General features: G+C 43.9%; 1 protein-coding gene across 1 annotated transcript in view; it reads right to left on the bottom strand.

Moving 5' to 3' along the window:
* The window catches only part of Cacna1b (calcium voltage-gated channel subunit alpha1 B), a gene marked incomplete at its 5' end in the record, with an annotated part of 135,773 nt that overhangs the window by 61,204 nt on the left and 52,005 nt on the right, over positions 1-22,564 (bottom strand). Inside the window, one exon of the mRNA XM_042671639.1 lies at positions 261-387. Coding sequence (XP_042527573.1) covers positions 261-387 — 127 coding nt within the window. The remainder of the gene's footprint in view (positions 1-260; positions 388-22,564) is intronic.

The following is a 22,564-nucleotide window of genomic DNA, read 5'->3' as shown; positions in this document are numbered from 1 at the left end:
CAGGAGAGGGAGTGAGGCTCTGGAGCTGACCACCTTGAGTCCAAGCCCAGCTCTAGCACCAAGACATCTTGGCTGCATGTCTGTCCACAAGGCCCTGGGTCCTTGTCTGTAAAGTGAAATGGCCTCATGGGACTTCTGTGGTCACTGGGTTCTAAGTCAGGGGGTAGAACTGGTCCCTGTACATCGGCTACTGTGTTCATGTGGGCCACAGGAAGTAGATGAGAAAGACAACCACACATGTGGGTAGTGAGGAGACTCACAGGTTGGTAGGGCTCAAACAGAACATGGAGCTGTATGGGACGATGGGCCGGGGGCCACTCCTTGGCATGTCGTCAGCTTCTGCCTCCTTCTTCCCCTCTGCTTGGCTTTCCAGGTCCATGTTACCACCTATAAGGATACAGGGCCTCCAAGTTAGGAGTGTGTGCCCATAAAGCACACATCACATGGGTCTCTCCCAGCTCCAGAACCAAAGGTAAGTGAAGAAAGCCATCCTGTGCCCGCCCAAGGAAGAACACGTGGCTTAGAATACAGCTTCATCAGGCAGAGCATGGCGTGGCATGTGGAGGGGGAGTATCAGCACTGCAGTTAAGACCCGGATGGAGGGCTGTCTTCTATGGAGACCTGAGCAGGACCTCTCCACCTTCCACACTGCTGGGGTTGCAGTGGGAGAGGCACTCAGCTGGGCACTATCCTTGGTATGGAAGCCCATGAATCCTACATCTTGACAATCCAGAGCCTAGTGAGTTCTTCCTCTAAGGGATCTCTGAGCAGCAAAAAAAAAAAGAAAGAAACAGACAGCCTAGGGCACATAGATCCACAGGTGTTCCCTGAACCCCATCATTTAGCTTGCTCTGACCTGGGATTTCTTTTGAAGACCCCAAAGAAAAGGCTTGATATGCCAGGGAGTCCAAAAAGATACTGAACGATACCTTGCCCACCACCCTGCTCACAGTCCTGTCTCCCTAGGTTCACGCTCAGCACCCACTGATTACAGCGTCTCCCTTGGCCCTTCCTCTGCTCGCTCGACCTCCCCTGACCCCCAGCATTCTTCACCCAAATCAAATTCTCCTGGTAAAAATGGCCTTAAGCTTTGTCCCCTCTTCTCTCAGCAATTCTTCATTTTTAACTATGTTAATGTATATTGCAGTCACCATCAGCAATATAATTCCTGATATCTGAGGTACAAGGCATTGTTTATCATTTGAACTATCTCATGTTTATACCTCTTAAAATAATAAGGGTCAGGCATGGTGGCACACATGCTTGTTCTGTCAAAGCCTAGAGATTAAAGAGTTGCCATTCAAGGCCAATCCACACAAAAAGTAATCAAGATCCGATCTCAACCAATATGCAGGTATGGTGGTACATATCTGTGGTCTCAGCTACACAGGAAGCCACAGGTAGAAGGGTTGAGGTCTGAGGTTGGCGCCAAGGCAAAGCATGAGACCCTATCTCAAAAAAATCAAGACGAAAGAGCTCAGCATGACTCACATTGTAGAGCACATTTCTAGCAAGCACATTTAGGGTTAAACCCCAGTACCACCACTATAAAAAAAAAAAGAAGGAAAAAAAGATGTTGAAGCCTGGGTAGAACTTCTAAAATACTACAACAAAGTCAAAGAAAGTGACCAAAGCAGACTAAGAAAAAACTTTAAAGGATCAAGATGAAATTTACTACAGACTAAGTAAATTCATTGTTGAAAGCAGGTTATAAAAAAGGAGAGGAGGAGGAAAAAGAAGAAGGAAGAGGAGTAGAGGAGAGGGAGGAGGTAGAGAAGGAAGAGGAAAGGGAGGAAGATGAAGAGAAGTAGAAGAAGAGAAGGAGGAGGAGAAAAGGAGGAGGGGGAGGAGGAGAGGAGAAGATGAGCAGGACGAGGAGGAAAAGAAAGAGAGGAGGAGGAGGAGAAGGAGAGGAGAGGAAATGGAGAGGAGGAAGAAGAGGAAGAGAATGAGAAGGAGGAGAGTTAAAAAAAGAGGAAGGAGAGGAAGAGGAGGAAGAAGAGTAGAGGAGGAAGGGGAGGAAGAGGCAACTACTTCGTAATAGCAAAATCAAACCACTGAAGTAGAAGACAATCAGGCAAATTTATTAATACTAAAAGACAGGCATGAAAAATAATTGACTTATACTACTAATGACTGCAAATATTGAAATTTTTAGATGAGAAATAAAAATATGTAAACATTTTTATAAACAGCTTTTAAAATGAGCAAGCAATAAAAGTCTATAAAACTAACCCAATACTACTAACCAATGCTGCTCCTGAACCCCACTGTGGCAGCTGAAGAAAAGCATATTACTTGCCCCTGTCTGAAGATGCTGAGATGGGAAGGCACAGACAGAACTCAAGGGCAGCTGTCCCTGGGTGGGAAGAAGCAAGGACCTCACATCAACCCAGGCATCCCTGAGACCACTTGAATTTGTCATACTCAGAAAGCACCACTTTCACTGGGACAGGGTGAAAAGGACTGGGGCTTGAGCATGAGTCCTGAGGGAGAAACGCCTGTGGAGAACCACTCCACGAGCACAGCACAAACGGTTAGGTTACTCTCATGCAGGAGGAGGCTGGTCTCGCCTGGATGTGAATTCCTTCCCTTCCAGCACCTCATAGGAGGAGTCTGGTTAAGCCCTGGTGTTTAAGGCTACAAAGGTTTAATTCATTTCCATACTGGGTGTGACAATGCCAGCGCAGATTTCACGTTGCTCTATTTTTATTAGAGTTGTTCCTGGTTTTGGTCATGTTAGGTTGCAGAGTTATATAAGCACTACCTACTTTTCTTCAGAACTGCTATTTCAGTGGTGACATTTTCAGGAATGCATAAGCCATGTTATGGTGGAATGGCTTCCTTCAGGAAGAGCAAAACCACTCAAAGAGAAGCATATGAAGCAGGAATGAAAGGCAGGTACCAATAATGTACAAAACATAAACAACAAACACAGCCAAAATAATAATCATGTTTTATGGGACTTTTTAGGACTAAACTGAACAACAGTAATACAACTAAAGTACTGCTCTGAGGTCTTTATATTGCTAAATGGGAGGTTAATATAAATAAGTGTAGAATTTGTTTTCCATGCATGGTAAACTTACAAAAGTAACAACTAAACATAAGCAAAATTGGTAACTTTTGAATAGAGCTCTGAGAAAATGTGATATGTAAGCAAATAAACAAAACAATTATTCAAGATTAAAAGGGAAAGGATGGAGGAAAAAATAGAAAATGGAACAAATGTCACAATCCTAGATTAAGCAAATCTCAGTAAATTTTTAAGGTGTCTGTGTAGCAGTGGCTCACACCTGTAATCCTAGCTACTCAGGAGGCTGAAATCTGAGGATCATGGTTCAAAGCCTATCCAGGGGAAAAGATTCTTATCTCAAATTAACCACCAAAAAGCCAGAAGTGGAGGTGTGGGTCAAGTGGTACAGAAATAACCTCAAGTGCGCGCACGCACACGCACAAAGTGCCAATGGCCAGAGATAGTTTCTCACCCACTGAATCTAGGTCAGCCTCCAGTGAAGGAGACTAGAGTTCTTCTCTGTTAAAGGACTTTCAGGAACAACTGGAAGGGAAAGAGAAAGCAGGACAGGGATGTGAAGAAGCCAAACAGGGGTACAATTTTAGATGAAGTCCTATAAAAGGCAGGGTTAGTTCCTTGAGGAGCATTCTGGGTTCTCAACTAACTTTCAGAATCTTCCTGATCTATAGCCGCAGGCCTGGGCCCTCTTGTGCCTGTACTATCCCTTCACTGGCTACAGCTGTCTGGGAGGTTAGACCCCATGGACTCTTGTAATTCCAGCAGTTCAAGGCAGTCCTCCAAATCGAATGCCATTGGAGACCAAGATGCACAGGAGTAAGGGGAAATCTACAGATCTAATAACAATGTCCATTTCTGGAACCAATTCCAGGTCTTCAGTGAGAAATCTTAAAAAATGGTCCTGAGAACATGTCCCCTGGGTCCCCTGACTCCCAGGACTGAGGCTGGGACTTACCATCTTAGGGGCACTTCCTCCAGGAACCCAGAGAACAAGAGGTACTCACAGTGGCCTGCAATCAAGTCATTGTCCCCTAGAGTTAAAGAGGCTCAGGAAAAGCCCACCACAGCCATGAGATCATCAAACCCTGTTGCTTCCAGCCTGAGGACAGAGATCCCAAGGTCTTAGCTATAGCCCCAATTGCAGAAACCCTGGGAGGGGACACAGAGTATCCCCTCCCCCCCCGCGGCCCTCCTCCACCCCGCCCCACCCCCCACAGAAATCTAAACAGGACCACTGACAGAGAACTGGGCAAACTCAGCTTCACAGAATCAGGAGTGCAGGTGGAGTGCAGGCTGAATTGGGAATTCCCACTAAACTAAGACAAAAGCCTGAGGGTATTGAATGCAGGATGCACTTGAGGAATTAGACCTTAAAAACCACAGGGCACAAAGGACACAAGCTGATAAGACCTAAGCTGGCATCAGGCTGCCAGGCCTGTCCTTGGGGCTCCCCTGCAGAGCCCATAAAAGCTGTAATCAGTAGCATGCCCTACTTAATCTCTAAATCCCTCCCTCCACTTAAAGGAAGTTAGGTGGAGAAAAACCTAACATCACATCACAGTTGCTGTACACAAGTTTACCAGTCTTTGACCGTGGATGGCTTTAACTGTATTAAATGTTGCACTTGTTTAACTCTGGTTTTTCCCAGCTGCAAATCAGAAAAAAAAAAAAAAAAAAGGTGATTTACCATCAATTTCCCCAATCAACACTCTCCAATTGATTCTCGTTTCCTACCTCCTCCCCTGCTTTTTTGTTTGCTTTTCTTTCTTCTCTCTTTTTCCTTTCTTAAACTGAAACCATCTTACTGAACCATTTTCACTACCACTTTCTCTTTTTTTTTCATGAAACATTTTTTTTTATTCATCCTAATTTTGGCTTTAATCCTTATCTCCTATTTCCATTCTTGGAAGTCAAGACTTTTCTTAAAAAACAAAAATGGTTAAAACTCGTGATCATCTGGAATCATAATAAACCTTTCTTCTCTTCAAAGATGGAGGACACACATTTTTACTTTTATGTCGCATTTTCAAATATGCATGCCCATATATATGTATCTGTATGTATATACACACACACACACACATACACATATAAACTAAACTAACTTTTCATCGTTAGAGGTCACTGGCACTGTCTGGTCGACTGACATGCTGCCCTACATACAGTAATTCTATACATTTTCATATATTAAAAAGTGGGGGGGGGGCTGGGAAGGTGGCCTAGTGGTAGAGCGCTTGCCTAGCATGCATGAAGCCCTGGGTTCGATTCCTTAGTACCACATAAACAGAAAAGGCCGGAAGTGGTGCTGTGGCTCAAGTGGTAGAGTGCTAGCCTTGAGCAAAAGAAGCTCAGGGACAGTGCCCAGGCCCTGAGTTCAAGCCCCAGGACTGCCCCCCCCCCCCAAAAAAAAATGCTTTGGAATTAGAAAAAATAGGATTTAAGCCAGGCACTGGTAGCTCATGCCTGTAATCCTATCTACTCAGGAGGCTGAGATCTGAGGATCAAGTTTCAAAGCCAGCCTGGGCAGGAAAGTCCATGAGACTCTTATCTCTAATAAACCACCAGAAAACTGAAAGTGTCGCTGTGGCTCAAGTGGTAGAGCACTAGCCTTGAGCTGAAGAGCTGAGGGACAGCGTCCAGGCCCAGAGTTCAAGCCCCACGACCAACAACAACAAAAAAGGATTTAAATCCTTGAAGTGCCAGTTAAAATGGAGAGGCTGCCACTGCAAAGTGAAATCTTTAAAAATTAGTTTTACCTAATGAGCCCAGGTCATGTTACCTGAGTCAGAATCGCCTCCATAGCAGAGTCGTTTAGAAGATTGTATTTCCCTACCACTTAATCCTCCTCCTAGCTGCCTCTCCCCCACTTATCACCCACCCAGCGTGTTAGTGAAATCCCCCATTGAGTCACATAGCTCTCAACTCTGTACTGCACTTTCTAACCCCCTTTAATACTCAAATACTTCCTAGTAACTAGGCTACAAATTACAATCGTTGGTTATCTTGAGCTATTTTCCATCTTCTGCTTCCTGCTTCTGAATCCCCTATCAATTTATCTTTCTTCTAACTGGACAATCTTTGCTTTTCCTTTTTACTTCCTCATCATTCTAGACCATCAGTGGTACCTGCCCCACTCTGTCTTTTTTCCCAGTCTCTCCTTCACAGTACCTCAGCTCAGTACAACTTTATGTCCCTTTTCCCCTCCCCTGAACACTTCACTCTATCTTCCCATTAACCTCTTCTACAAAGCCTAATTCTCACCCTTCCTCACCCTATGTAACAAAATACCTAGAACTTTCCCAACCCTCAATTTCTGCACCACTCCTACCTAGGACAGGAAGGCCTCCTAGGGAACACAGACCCAACACCAGTTCACTGAATTCAACTGAACGCTGGAGCCACTGACCCTTTGCATTCTGAACCTACCAGAAACACAAGATGATGGTTTACCATCTACAAAAATCTTTAAATCCTGGGGGGGGGGGGGGGGGGGGGGTGTAGAAAGGATGGAATGGGGAGGGGAAACAAAGGAGGAGGCTACAATGCTTGATAAGAAATGTACTCATTATCTTGCCCATGTAATTGTAACCCCTCTGTACAGTATTTTCACAATAAAAAAAAAAATAAAATAAAAACCTTTAAATCCAAGCTTTCCTTAACCAGAGAGGGAAAATGTTCCACAAACATTCTAGAGCACAGAGATGGGTTGGCAGTCAACTGAGATCAACCCTCTCACTACAAATAACACCTCCAAACATGGCTTCATCTTAATGAACCTGCAAGAGATCACTGATTTAAAATACCCAAAAGACCCAAATGCCCACAAACCCTGAACCCAGATGTGTAAGTCACAGCAAAAAAATGACAAAACTCATGAATAAACAAGACAACACACCACCCTCATAAACAACACTGTCACAGAAAAAGACAAGTTAGAATGAAACAGAAAAGAGGCCAACATTAAACTCACTAAAACAATGTTGAGAGAGAAATGACCAATGAAATGAAGGAACAGATCTTCAAAACACTGGAAGAAAACTAGGAGCTGAACAAACAGCTAAAAAAACGAAGAAGGCAATGCAGGAGATGAGAGAGGAATTCTTTAAAGAGAAGAGAGCATGAAGAGCTATGTCACCCTAAAACCAAACACAGTTGAAAGCCTAGGGCAACAGAACAAAAGAAGTTTGAAAACAGCTATCAGGGATTATAAAGCAGAAGAATTGGAATGAACAGTAAGAGGCACTAGAAAAACAGAATATACCAAAGGGATACACAAGAACTTTTAGACTCTGCCAGAAGATCAAATCTACATATAATGGGATAGATGAGAAAGAAGAATTAAAAACTAAATGCATTGAGAACATATTCAACAAAACAATAACAGAAAATGTCCCCAACCTCAAGAGATTCTCACCCATCTGATGGAGGCATACAGAACTCCAAGTAGACAAGACCAGAGAAAAAACACATCCTAGACACATTGTTATTAAAACTGTGAACTTACAAAATAAGGAATTAATATCGAAGGCAACAAAATCCAAGAAGGAACTGTCTTACAATAGCAAAAGGATTAGAATTAATTAGAGATTAGAATTAATTAAGGGAATGATACACAAAGAAGAAATTACAGTGGTCAACATACATGTGCCTAATAGTGGAGCACCCAACACATTAAACAAACACTCTGAGACTTGCAAGAACTGATAGACTCTAAGACCATAATAGAGGCAGACTTCAACACCTAACTCTCACCAAAAAACAGGTTGACCAAACAAAAGATCAGCAAAGAAACCTCTAAATTAAATGACACCATAACCCAAATGGATTTAGTAGCCATCTATAGAGTATTTCACCCAGTAACCCCACAATACATGTTCTTCTCAGCAACCCATGGAAACTTCTAAAATAGATCATATCCTAGGACATACAACAAGCCTGAGCAAATACAAAGTAACAGTATCCTATCTGATCACAATGGAATTAAACTACAACAATTTATTTCAACAGCGAAAGATACTACAGAAAATACTCAATGGAGACTGAATAACACACTATTAATTAACAGCTGGATCACTGAAGAAATAAAGGGAGAAATTAAAATGTTCCTGTAAACAAATAAAAATGAAATCACATCCTACCAGAACCTCTGAGATAAAGCAAAAGCAGCATTAAAAGGAAAGTTCATAGGTCTAAGTACCTATATAAAGAGAACAGAAAACTCTCAAGCAAACAACCTTATGATGCTATCACAACTTCTAGAAAAAAACAGAAACAAACCAAACCCCAAACTACTAGATAGAAAGAATAAAAATCAGGGCAGAAATCAATAAATTACAGACAAAAAAACTACACACCAGGCACCAGTGGTTCATACCTGTAATCCTAGCTACTCAGGAGGCTGAGATCTGAGGATCGTGGTTCAAAGATAGCCTTGGCAGGAAAGTCCATGAGACTCTTATCTACAATTAACCACCAGAAAACCGGAAGTAGTACTGTGGCTAAGCAGAAGAGTGCTCGCCTTGCGCTCGCCTTGAGCTGAAGAGGGCAGGGACAGTGCCCAAGCCCAGAGTTCAAGCCCCACGACCAACAACAACAACAACAAAAAAAACTATATGTTTGCCAGGTGCTTGTGGCTCACCCCTGTAATCCTAGCTACTCAGGAAGATGAAATCTGAGGATCGCAGTTCAAGGCCAGCCGAGGCACGAAATTCTATGAGTCTTATCTCCAATAAACTATTCAAAAAAGTCAGAAGTGGCACTATGGCTCAAGTAGTAGAGTGCTCACCTTGAGCAAAAGGAGCTCAGGGACAGCGCCCAGGCCCAGAGTTCAAGCACCATGTCTGAAAAAAACAAAACTATACATTTAATCAAGTAAACAAAAAGCTGGTTCTTTGAAAAAATTAATAAGATTAATAAGACTGACAGGCCCCTAGCTAATTTGACCAAAAAAAAAAAAAAAAAGACTCAAGTCAACAAAATTAGAGATGACAAAGGAAACATTACAACAAATACCCAAGAAATCCAAAGGATTATAAGGGACTATTTAAAAATCTATATGCAAATAAGTTGGAAAAATGGATAAATTTCTAGAGGCAAATAAGCTGCCAAAACTGACCCAAGATATAACACATTTAAACAGACCTATAACAAGCAATGAGATCAAAGAAGTAATAAATAGTCTGTCTCCCAATAGGAAAAGTCCAGGTACAAATGGATTCACAGCTGAATTCTATAAGACCTTTAAAGAATACTAGCACTCTTCAAATTTTTCCATAAAATAGAAAGGGAGAGATTACAACCAAAATCATTCCATGAAACCAGCAGTACACTCATCCCAAAAGCCAGCAATGGCCCAATGGAAAAAGAGAACTATAGACCAATCCCTTTCATGAACATAGACACAAAGCTCCTCAATAAAATTCCTGCTAAGCCAGGTGCCTATGGCTCACACCTGTAATCCTAGCTACTCAGGAGGCTAAGGATTGCAGTTCAAAGCCAGCCCAGGCAAGAAAGTCTGTGAGACTCTTATCTCCAATTAACCAACAGAAACTGGAAGTAGTTCTGTGGCTCTAAGTGGTAGAGCACGAGCCTTGAGTGAAAGAAAGAGCTCAGGAACAGAACCCAAGTCCAAGTTCAAGCCCCACAACTGGCGAAAAAAAAAAAAAAAAAGTGTTGAAAGAATTCAATGAGGGGCTGGAAAGGTGGCTCAGTGGTAGAGTGCTTGCCTCACATGCATGAGGCCCTGGGTTTGATTCCTGAGTACCACACAGGCAGCAAAAGCCAGAAGTGGCTCTGTGGCACAAGGGGTAGAATGCTAGCCTTGAGCTGAAAAGATCAGGGACAGTGCCCAGGCTCAGAGTTCAAGATCCAGAACTGACAAAAAAAAAAAAAAAAAGAATTCAATGACTAATTTAAAATTATCATTTACTGCAATCGAGCCATTTCAAACTAGAGATGCAAGGCTGGTTCAATATATGTAAATGAATAAATGTAATATCACATTAACAGAGCCAATGGCAAGAATCACACAATCATCTAAATAGGTTCAGAAAAAGCCTTCAACAAAATCCAATATCCATTCATGATAAAAGCTCTGGAGAGGCCAGGAATAGAAAGAATGTAACTCAACATAATAAAAGCCATCTAAGACAAACCTACAGCCAACATTATACTAAATGGTAAAAAGTAAAACCATTTCCTCTAAAATCAGGAAAAAGACAAGGATGTCCATTCTCTCCACTCCTTTTCAATGTAACTGGATTTCCCAGACAGAGCAATAAGGTAAGAAAAAGACATAAATAGGATCCAAGGGGCTGGGAAGGTGGCTCAGTGGGGTAGTGTTTGCCTTGCAAGCATGAGGCCCTGCGTTCGATTCCTCAACACCACATAAGCAGAAAAAAGCCCTGTGGCTTAGTGGTTGAGTGCTTGCCTAACATGCATGAAGCCCTGGGTTCAATTCCTCAGTTCCACATACACCAAAAAAGCCAGATGTGGTGCTGTGGTTCAAGTGGTAGAGAACTAGCTTTGAGCAAAAAGCAGCTTGGTCAGCGCCCAGGCCCTGAGTTCAAGCCCCAGGACTGGCAAAAAGAAAAAAAAAATAGAAAAAGCCGGAAGTGGCACTGTGGCTCAAGTGGTAGAGAGCTAGCCTTGAGCTGAAGAGCTGAGGGACAGCGCCCAGGCCAAGTTCAGGCCCCATGACTAACAAAAAAAAAGGGGGGGAGGGGAATCCAAGTAGGGAAAAAAGTCAAATTATCCCTATTTGCAGATGATATGAGATGGCTACTGGCATAGTTATATCCAGCATGATTAAAGAAAAGCAATTGGGACAAGATTAGTGACGTAGACAATTGTTAAGGATGGGTGACAGACTCAGGGATTCATTACACTTGTCTCTACTTTCCTTATGACTCAGTTTTCCATAATTAAAAGGGTTTTATTTATGCAGCAAGAGAGAAGACAGAATCTTACAAAAGAAAAACCATTTGGACTAAAAACTAGTTTCTCAACAGAACAAAAGAGGCAATGGGCAATGGAACTGTCTCAATATGAGGAGAGAAAATAACTAACAAGCTGGAATTTCATACAATGGAAAAACACTTTCTACAAACAATGGCAGAATAATGATTATTCAGACAAAATGAGAGAATTTGCCACTATCAAATTTCACTGAAAGAAATCAGGAAATATGTTCTTTAAGAAGAACAAGGAGAGGGGGGAAAAAAAACCATGATGCTCGGAAATACAAATGATGACATATACAAAGAAATAATGAATCAATCATCAGATGCGAGGAAAAGACACTATGCAAAGAAACCTCTACTACTCCAAAATCTAAGGGCATACTTACAAATCAAGTAAGAATCACAATGATCTGAGGATTGTGGGTCCAAAGTCAGCTAGGGCAGGAAAGTCTGTGAGATGCTTATCTCCAATTAATCACAGAAAAAGCTGGAAGTAGCACTATGACTCAAAGCAGCATTAGCCTTGAGCAAAAAAAAACAACTCAGAGATCACATTCAAGCCCAGAGTTTGAGCCCCAGGACTGGCAAACAAAGAAAGAAAAAAGAAAAGAAAGAAGGAAGAAAGGAAGGAAGGAAGGAAGGAATGACAATGAAACTTAGAAGAGAGATTTAAAACAAAAACAAATTTCAAAACATACTACACAGTATAAAAGTAATTCTTCAGTGAAATAGATCTCTAAAACACTAGAAAAGAGAAATATCTAAATACCATGGAAGAGTAACAGTTAATAGGAGAAAGAATATTACAATACAGATAATAAAGTATAAGAAAGGACTACTCGGGGAGAATGAAGGAAACAGTAACATATGACCAAGAAGCACTGGCTCATAACATAACTTACAGAATTTGTAAGCTTATTCACCCCTATTTTGGGTTGACAGTCTTCACCCTGGGTCATTCAGAATCCAGGCTGGGCCACAGCCAAGTCAGAAACGGAGTCCAGATATTCAGTCCCAGTCACACACTGGTCCTAGTGGATAATCCCAAGGTACCAGCTATAGAATATATTTGGCTGCAAGCCAGCTATAGAATGTCCTGCCCTGGCTGTCTGGTATCTCCATCTCCAGATTCCCTGTCCCAGCCCTTTCTTCTGCCTTGGGACTCCTAACACTATATCTACCTCTAAGGCTGTGAAAGCAGTTTGCTACTCTCAAGAGATAGCCTGTCAGCCTCTAGCTGACATTAAACTCTTCTTTCTTCTACGTGACTGTGTATCTGAGTGGTTTTCTGGGTTAGTGCTTTCAGAATTGTGAACCCTAAAGAAAAGAAAAAGAAAGGAAAAAAAAGGAAGAACCCAAGGAGTTGGAGGTGTGGCAAAATTGGTAGAATACTAGCCAATGAGCAAAAACAGCAGTTAAGAGTTCTAGCCCTGCCCTCAGACCTCAAAAAAAAAAAGAGAAAAAAGAATTGCAAACTCTTTGTACAACTACTTAATAATAACAATAATAAAGAAAGGAATACTAAGAGCCAAAATTTAAAAAAAGAGAACAAACACACAAGGAGAAGATCAAGAAAGACAAAGGTTGAAACTAATTTTTAATAGACCAAACCTTAGTGAAGAAAGGCTCATCAGAGTAAGAGGAAGGAGGAACATTACAAAGGTAATATGCTATCAACTGTAAACTCAGAAAAAGCTGGACAGAAAGAGGCTGGTCCACTGACACAGCAGTCACCTACACTGACATTTCTTCTTGCACCTCTATAAGCTATGTGGTCAACAAGGAAAAATAAGCCACTGACCATCCACATCTCTGGAATATTGGAGATGAGAAAGCCATGAGCTTAAAGTTACGTGGAAGTGAAGTGAGAATACAAACATGAGAGCTGCAGAACCAAGCAGGGACAGTAGGTGGTGGGAGAGAAGGTTGGTCCTGGTGATGTAGAGAATGGCACCTGCATATGGCCACCAATACGAGAAATATTTAGCCTTAATACTTCAGTCTTAGTAGAGAAATACTTGCTAGATCATCTGACCTGGGTATGTTCAAGGAAGAAGCTTGAAAAGTCCCTGAGTCAGGAGGAAGAGGAACACCGGAAATAAGCGGCACTATGGGCCAGCGATAAGATCATGTAATTATCAGAGACACAAAACCAGGAGAGCCTTCCCCCAAATCCAGGAAAGGAAGGTGTATTTCACTGTACTAACAGAGGAGTTCTCTGAAATAGAAAGCAAGCATACTACCCAAAAACTATTCTGTGCTCCACAAAAATTACATTTTACTCTTGCTCTTGGTCTAGGAAAATGTAAAATAGTTTGTTTACCTGAAAAAGGAATTCAATATCCATACAAAGTTCCCATAAGAAGAAAACAGAAAATAAGGATAAAAATTACTTAGCAAAGGAAAATATTCCAAACCAAAAAACTATAAAGCAAAGGTAAAGTTACATAACTATCCAACATGAATTAAACATAATTATACAAGCAGCTGTCAAGGCAAAAGATCATGATAAGCCATTGAGGCCTGGTATAGAGTTGAGACTCTAGCCCAGCAGTAATGGGAAACCTCTTTCCATTGCTTTGTGGACGCCAAATTAAAACCTGCTCTTCTACCTCACCTGAGACCAGCAAGGCACCACCCAGCCCTCACTCTGGTGAGCATCACTGCAGATGAGCCAGAACAGAAAATTTAAACAAGAATGATAGGCTGATGACATCAAACCAAAAAACCAAATCAAGAGTAGCTGGACAAAGTGGCTTAGGCATAATCCTAGCTACTTAGGAGGCAGAAATCCAGGGATTGTAACTTAGGCTAGCCCAAGCAAAAAAGTAGTCTGTGAGGGCTGGGAAAGTGCTCAGTGGTAGAGTGCTTGCCTTGAATGCATGATGCCCTGGGTTCAATTCCTCAGCACCACATAAGCAGAAAAGGCCGGATGTGGCGCAGTGGCTCAAGTGGTAGAGCGCTAGCCTTAAGCTGAAGAGCTGAGGGACAGCACCAAGGCTCAGAGTTCAGGCCCCAGGACCAAAAAAAAAAAAAATAGTCTGTGAAGCTCCATCTCAACCAGGGGTGGGTGTGATTGAATGCACCTGTAATCCCAGCTACAGGTAGAGCACAATGGCTGAGCACAGTGGTTCAGACTCATCATCTCCAGTGACATGGGGATGCATATCCCAGCCCAAACATAAATCAAGACCTAATTTTGAATAGGCCCCTGAGTTGAATCCTCAGTGCCGGGTAGGCAGAACGTGTGTGGTGGCAGGAGATCTCCCAAACCAGAAAGTCAACTTCAATGAGAAAAGACAATAAAACAGATTGTAGAATGACAGATTGTAGAATTATCTCACAAAGCCTTAAAAGCCATCGCAAAAAATGTTCCACAGAAAAATGAAAATGCATTTGAAACAAATCAAAGCTCAGGAAAGAAATAGAAGACAAACCAAATAAAATCTTTAAACAAAAATTTAATAACTGAGGCTTAAAAGTTAATTGATGGGCTCAACTGGAGAATGGAATGCAAAGGGAAAACAATCAGTGAATGGGAAAATAACAAAAATAACCCAATCTTAACAACAAAGGAACAGTAGAATGAAAAAAGCAATCACCTCAGGAGTCTTTGGCATGTCCTTTCTGGAAAGAAAGGGTGAAAAGTCAGAGCTAAAGAAGCACTCAAGGACATAATAGATATTACCAAATCTGGTACAAGATATAACCTACATAGTCAAGAAGTTGAGCAAACCCCAAAGAGGATAAACTTGAAACTCACAAACACTGTATTCAAACTTCTGAAATACAGAGACAATGAAAAACACCTGAAAACATCAAGAGAGAAACAACTTCTTACCTATAGGAAGAAAACAATTCGAATGACAGTGGGTATCTCATCAGAAACCATGGAGGTCAAAGGAAGAGGCACACAGTTTTTTTCTCAAGTGCTGAAAAAAAAAGAACTGTCAACCCAGAAATCTATACCCAGTGAAAATATCTTTAGGAAAGAAGGAAAAATCCAGACATTCTCAGATGAAAGAAAACTCAGAGAGTCTGTCAACTTCTGACCTATTCTAGAGGATAGCTAAAGAATGTCTTCCCTACAAATAGTAATTTATAAAACAAAGAAGAAATACCAGAATATCATGAAAGAAGGAAAAACAATAGGAGAAAAATATGAGTAAAGGTAACACACTTTCTCCTCTTAGTTTTCTAAATTATGTTTAATAGTTGAAGTAAAATTTATAAAACCTCTGATATAATTCTAAATGTATGCAGAATATTTAAGACTACTGTATCATAAATGGGGAAGGAAAAAGGGATGTTTAGAGAGGTAAAGTTTTATACTTCACATAAGATGATAAAGCAATGATATAAAATGGGGTAAATTATGTAAATATAATGTAATATCTAAAACACACACTAAAAAGTCTATACTAGAGGTATACTCAAATGTACTATAAATACATGAAAATGGAATTCTAAACTATGTTCAATTCTAAATTATGTTCAAATTACGTTCCCCAAGAAAGGCAGGAGAACGAAACAAAAAGAATCGTGCAAACAGAAAAAAAATAGGATAAATTTAAGATCTAATCTATCAATAATTATACTAAACTTAAAATCTCTATGCTAAATAAAAGACAGAGATGATAGAGCAAATTAAAAACACAACTCAGGGCTGGGAAGGTGGCTCAGTGGTAGAGCGCTTGCCTTGCATGCCTGAGGCCCTGGGTTCGATTCCCCAGCACCACATAAGCAAAAAGAAAAAAGCCAGAAGTGGAGCTATGGCTCAAGTGGTAGAGTGCTAGCCTTGAGCTGAAGAGCTGAGGGACAGCGCCCAGGCCCAGAGTTCAGGCCCCAGGATGGAACCCCCCAAAAAAATAAAAACACAACTCAGAGCCAGTGCCGGTGGCTCACACCTGTCATCCTAGCTACTCAGGAGGCTGAGATCTGAGGATCACAGTTCAAAGCCAGCCCATGCAGGAAAGTCCCTGAGACTCTTATCTCCAATTAACCACCAGAAAATGGAGGTAGCACTATAGCTCAAATGGTAGAGCACTAGAAAAGCTGAGGGACAGCGCCCAGGCCTGAGTTCAAGCCCCACAAAAGATTAAAAAAAAAAAAACTCAAGTAAAACTTTCTTCAAATATATCTATATAACTAGGCTGAAAATCAGATATAAAAAAGATATATCATGAAAGTATTAATAAAAAGCAAGAGTAAATATATTAATAAGACAGTATGAAATTCAGAAAGAAAATTACACGGTCCAGAGAAGGGACAATGATAAGATTATTCCACTAAAAAGACACAGAAGCTGTAATTGTAGGTACCATATATTATTGTTGTATACAACATAAATGCACATATATAAAGCAACAACTGAAAGGAAAGAGATAAACACACATTTATAGTTAGAGACTTGAGCATCTCTTACTCAACAATTGATAAATCTAGACAGAAAATAAGCACTTAAATAACACCAATCAGCAGAACAGAACTAGCCTAGAATGGAACAAGGCAAGCCTCTACCCAACTACAGAAGAACACATGTTCTCGTCCAACACCCACAGAATATATATCTTATGCCATATCCTGAGATTTAAAACAAACCTTAACAAACTTAAAAGAACTATAATAATACAGAGTGTGGTTACTAACCACAAAGTAGTCAAACTAGGAGACAATAATAGAACGCAGCAGGAAAATCTCCAATTAAAATAAACCACATACTTCTAACTAACCCACCACTCAAAGAGGAAAACTCAAAGGAAAATTTTTAACTAGAACTGAAAAAATTAAAATATAGCACAAATTTTAATATTTTTAGAAGCAGTGCCAAGAAGGAAACATGTAGTGCTGTTTGCATTAAAATTAAAAACACCTTTTATTTATAAAGTCAAACATGAAGTTATATAAATCTGAGATGAAAGAGTATATAATTAGTAATATGTAAAGTAACATCAAAATGGAATTTTATTACAAATTTGATTATAAATATCTTATCACACAACACTATTTACCATAGCTAAGATATGGAACCATCCCAGATGTCCCTCAGTAAATGAATGGATAAAGAAAATGTGGTGTGTGTGTGTGTGTGTGTGTGTGTGTGTGTGTGTGTGTGTGTATATAATGGAATTCTATGCCTCCATCAGAAAAAAATGACACTGCCCCATTTGTTAGAAAATGGAAAGACTTGGAAAAAATTGTATTAAGTGAAGTGAGCCAGATCCAAAGAAACATAGGTCCCATGGTTTCCCTTATTTGCAATAACTAGTATACATCTAACATAATCTTACCAGATAAGCAGAAAAGGTCAAAATCTTTGTACAAATGACCATACAATATGATGCTAACCAAAATGAACCCCAAGATATGGACACAAAGAGGTTTTTTCTTTGTTGCTGTTGTTTTTAATGTATTATGTGATTCTTTTGTGTGTTCTTCCACCTATGGTATAACCCTTGTTGTCACTGTATTTGATGCTGGTGCCCTGCATCTTGTATATACATTTTTCTAATTTGGGGAGGGGAAGGGAAATAACAAAATGCTGAAACAAGGATACTGGTTGATTCATTGTAACAATGAGACATACAAGATAGTTCAGTGGTAGAGTGGTGAGTGCTAGCCTTGAGCTGAAGAGCTAAGGGACAGCACCCAGGCCCAGAGTTCAGGCCCCAGGACAGGAAAAAAAAAAAAAAAATTGAGAAGTACAAGACACTATGTTGAAAACCAACTTTACAACTTGGGAGGATGGAGGAGCTGGGGAGGGAAGGGATAGTAGGGGAAAAACAAAGAAGGGAGGAAATGTACTCATTATCTTACTCACATAACTGTAACCACACGGTACAGTATCTTTACAATAATTTTTTTTTTAAATATCTAAGCCGGGTGCCGGTGGCTCATGCCTGTAAGCCTAGCTACTCAGGATGCTGAGATCTGAGGATGGAGGTTCAAAGCCATCTCAGGCAGGAAAGTCTGTGAGACGCTTATCTCCAATAAACCACTAGAAAACCGGAAGTGGTGAGGTGGCTCAAGCGGTAGAGCACTAGCCTTGAGAGGAAGAGCTGAGGGACAGCACCCAAGCCCACGACTGACAAAAAAGTCTGAATATTGTTCTGCCACCAGCTATTAATTCTTAATTCTTTGTATACCTGGGGTCTCTGAGAAAACATGTATGTACAGTGGATATAGCTAGACGTTCTAAAACTATCAATAAGGAAGAGCCTTGAACTAGGTCCACAGAAGCAATAATCAAATGCCTACCCTGACAGTTATTCTACTAAGATTTCTTTTACGAAAAATGCTTACTTTGTCTTTATGTCATCTGTTAGCAAGACTGTTGATAAATATGCTGAGACTACTGTTACCTACAGTGATGGATTAAATAAATATCAAACTATTAAAAAAAAAGAAGGAAAGAAAGAAAAAGAAAGGAAGGAAAGAAGGCAAGAAGGCAGGAAGGCAGGAAGGCAGGAAGGCAGGAAGGAAAGAGGAAAAAGCATTAAGTTAATAACCAAAGTTCCCATACCCACCATAGGAAACTTTAAAAAAAGAAGCAAGGCAACCATAAAGCAAACAGAAAGAGGAAAATAATGAAGAGAAGAATTCAAATTAGCACATAAAAATAATAGGCAAGAGTCAATGAAACAAGAATCCAATATCTAAACAACAAAAACTCAGCAAAACTGACAAGAGTGATGACCCGGAGGGGTGTGACTACAGATTGCAGACTGCAGGGTGTGACCAGGAGGGGTGTGACTGCAGACAGCAGGGTGTGACCAGGACGGGTGTGACTACAGACTGCAGACAGCAGGGTGTGGCCAGGAGGGGTGTGACTACAGATTGCAGACTGCAGGGTGTGACCAGGAGGGGTGTGACTACAGACAGCAGGGTGTGACCAGGAGCGGTGTGACTACAGACAGCAGACTGCAGGGTGTGACCAGGAGGGGTGTGACTACAGACTGCAGACAGCAGGGTGTGACCAGGAGGGGTGTGACTGCAGACAGCAGGGTGTGACCAGGAGGGGTGTGACTACAGACTGCAGACAGCAGGGTGTGACCAGGGGTGTGACTACAGACTGCAGACAGCAGGGTGTGACCAGGAGAGGTGTGACTACAGACAGCAGACAGCAGGGTGTGACCAGGAGGGGTGTGACTACAGACTGCAGACAGCAGGGTGTGACCCGGAGGGGTGTGACTACAGACAGCAGGGTGTGACCAGGAGGGGTGTGACTACAGACTGCAGACAGCAGGGTGTGACCAGGAGGGGTGTGACTGCAGACAGCAGACAGCAGGGTGTGACCAGGAGGGGTGTGACTACAGACTGCAGACAGCAGGGTGTGACCAGGAGGGGTGTGACTGCAGACAGCAGGGTGTGACCAGGAGGGGTGTGACTACAGACAGCAGACAGCAGGGTGTGACCAGGAGGGGTGTGACTGCAGACAGCAGGGTGTGACCAGGAGGGGTGTGACTACAGACAGCAGACAGCAGGGTGTGACCAGGAGGGGTGTGACTACAGACTGCAGACAGCAGGGTGTGACCCGGAGGGGTGTGACTACAGACAGCAGGGTGTGACCAGGAGGGGTGTGACTACAGACTGCAGACAGCAGGGTGTGACCAGGAGGGGTGTGACTGCAGACTACAGACTGCAGGGTGTGGCCAGGAGGGGTGTGACTACAGACAGCAGGGTGTGACCAGGAGGGGTGTGACTACAGACAGCAGACAGCAGGGTGTGACCAGGAGGGGTGTGACTACAGACTGCAGACAGCAGGGTGTGACCAGGAGGGGTGTGACTACAGACAGCAGGGTGTGACCAGGAGGGGTGTGACTACAGACTGCAGACAGCAGGGTGTGACCAGGAGGGGTGTGACTGCAAACTGCAGACTGCAGGGTGTGACCAGGAGGGGTGTGACTGCAGACTGCAGACAGCAGGGTGTGACCAGGAGGGGTGTGACTGCAGACTACAGACTGCAGGGTGTGACCAGGAGGGGTGTGACTGCAGACAGCAGGGTGTGACCAGGAGGGGTGTGACTACAGACAGCAGACAGCAGGGTGTGACCAGGAGGGGTGTGACTACAGACTGCAGACAGCACGGTGTGACCAGGAGGGGTGTGACTACAGACAGCAGACAGCAGGGTGTGACCAGGAGGGGTGTGACTACAGACAGCAGACAGCAGGGTGTGACCAGGAGGGGTGTGACTACAGACAGCAGGGTGTGACCAGGAGGGGTGTGACTGCAGACAGCAGGGTGTGACCAGGAGGGGTGTGACTACAGACTGCAGGGTGTGGCCAGGAGGGGTGTGACTACAGACTGCAGACAGCAGGGTGTGGCCAGGAGGGTTGTGACTACAAACAGCAGACAGCAGGGTGTTACCAGGAGGGGTGTGACTACAGACAGCAGGGTGTGGCCAGGAGGGGTGTGACTACAGACTGCAGACAGCACGGTGTGACCAGGAGGGGTGTGACTGCAGACTGCAGACAGCAGGGTGTGACCAGGAGGGGTGTGACTACAGACTGCAGACAGCAGGGTGTGACCAGGAGGGGTGTGACTGCAGACTGCAGACAGCAGGGTGTGACCAGGAGGGGTGTGACTACAGACAGCAGGGTGTGACCAGGAGGGGTGTGACTACAGACAGCAGGGTGTGACCAGGAGGGGTGTGACTACAGACTGCAGACTGCAGGGTGTGACCAGGAGGGGTGTGACTACAGACTACAGACTGCAGGGTGTGACCAGGAGGGGTGTGACTACAGACTGCAGACAGCACGGTATGACCAGGAGGGGTGTGACTACAGACAGCAGACAGCAGGGTGTGACCAGGAGGGGTGTGACTACAGACTGCAGACAGCAGCGTGTGGCCAGGAGGGGTGTGACTACAAACAGCAGGGTGTGGCCAGGAGGGGTGTGACTACAGACTGCAGACAGCAGGGTGTGGCCAGGAGGGGTGTGACTACAGACAGCAGACAGCAGGGTGTGACCAGGAGGGGTGTGACTACAGACTGCAGACTGCAGGGTGTGACCAGGAGGGGTGTGACTACAGACAGCAGGGTGTGACCAGGAGGGGTGTGACTACAGACTGCAGACAGCAGGGTGTGACCAGGAGGGGTGTGACTACAGACTGCAGACAGCACGGTGTGACCAGGAGGGGTGTGACTACAGACAGCAGACAGCAGGGTGTGACCAGGAGGGGTGTGACTACAGACAGCAGACAGCAGGGTGTGGCCAGGAGGGGTGTGACTACAGACAGCAGACAGCAGGGTGTGACCAGGAGGGGTGTGACTACAGACAGCAGGGTGTGACCAGGAGGGGTGTGACTACAGACAGCAGACAGCAGGGTGTGACCAGGAGGGGTGTGACTACAGACTGCAGACAGCAGGGTGTGACCAGGAGGGGTGTGACTACAGACTGCAGACAGCAGGGTGTGGCCAGGAGGGGTGTGACTACAGACTGCAGACAGCAGGGTGTGACCAGGAGGGGTGTGACTACAGACAGCAGGGTGTGACCAGGAGGGGTGTGACTACAGACAGCAGACAGCAGGGTGTGGCCAGGAGGGGTGTGACTACAGACTGCAGACAGCACGGTGTGACCAGGAGGGGTGTGACTACAGACTGCAGACAGCAGGGTGTGGCCAGGAGGGGTGTGACTACAGACTGCAGACAGCAGGGTGTGACCAGGAGGGGTGTGACTACAGACTGCAGACAGCAGGGTGTGACCAGGAGGGGTGTGACTGCAAACTGCAGACTGCAGGGTGTGACCAGGAGGGGTGTGACTGCAGACTGCAGACAGCAGGGTGTGACCAGGAGGGGTGTGACTGCAGACTACAGACTGCAGGGTGTGACCAGGAGGGGTGTGACTGCAGACAGCAGGGTGTGACCAGGAGGGGTGTGACTACAGACAGCAGACAGCAGGGTGTGACCAGGAGGGGTGTGACTACAGACTGCAGACAGCACGGTGTGACCAGGAGGGGTGTGACTACAGACAGCAGGGTGTGACCAGGAGGGGTGTGACTACAGACAGCAGACAGCAGGGTGTGACCAGGAGGGGTGTGACTACAGACAGCAGGGTGTGACCAGGAGGGGTGTGACTGCAGACAGCAGGGTGTGACCAGGAGGGGTGTGACTACAGACTGCAGGGTGTGGCCAGGAGGGGTGTGACTACAGACTGCAGACAGCAGGGTGTGGCCAGGAGGGTTGTGACTACAAACAGCAGACAGCAGGGTGTTACCAGGAGGGGTGTGACTACAGACAGCAGGGTGTGGCCAGGAGGGGTGTGACTACAGACTGCAGACAGCACGGTGTGACCAGGAGGGGTGTGACTGCAGACTGCAGACAGCAGGGTGTGACCAGGAGGGGTGTGACTACAGACTGCAGACAGCAGGGTGTGACCAGGAGGGGTGTGACTACAGACAGCAGGGTGTGACCAGGAGGGGTGTGACTACAGACAGCAGGGTGTGACCAGGAGGGGTGTGACTACAGACAGCAGGGTGTGACCAGGAGGGGTGTGACTACAGACTGCAGACTGCAGGGTGTGACCAGGAGGGGTGTGACTACAGACTACAGACTGCAGGGTGTGACCAGGA

This window comes from Dipodomys spectabilis, unplaced genomic scaffold (assembly GCF_019054845.1).
Source record: "Dipodomys spectabilis isolate Male_0828 unplaced genomic scaffold, ASM1905484v1 ptg000650l, whole genome shotgun sequence".
Taxonomy (NCBI): Eukaryota; Metazoa; Chordata; class Mammalia; order Rodentia; family Heteromyidae; genus Dipodomys; species Dipodomys spectabilis.
The sequence above is the reverse complement of the archived record's forward strand: the minus strand, read 5'-3'. Positions and strand labels throughout refer to the sequence as shown.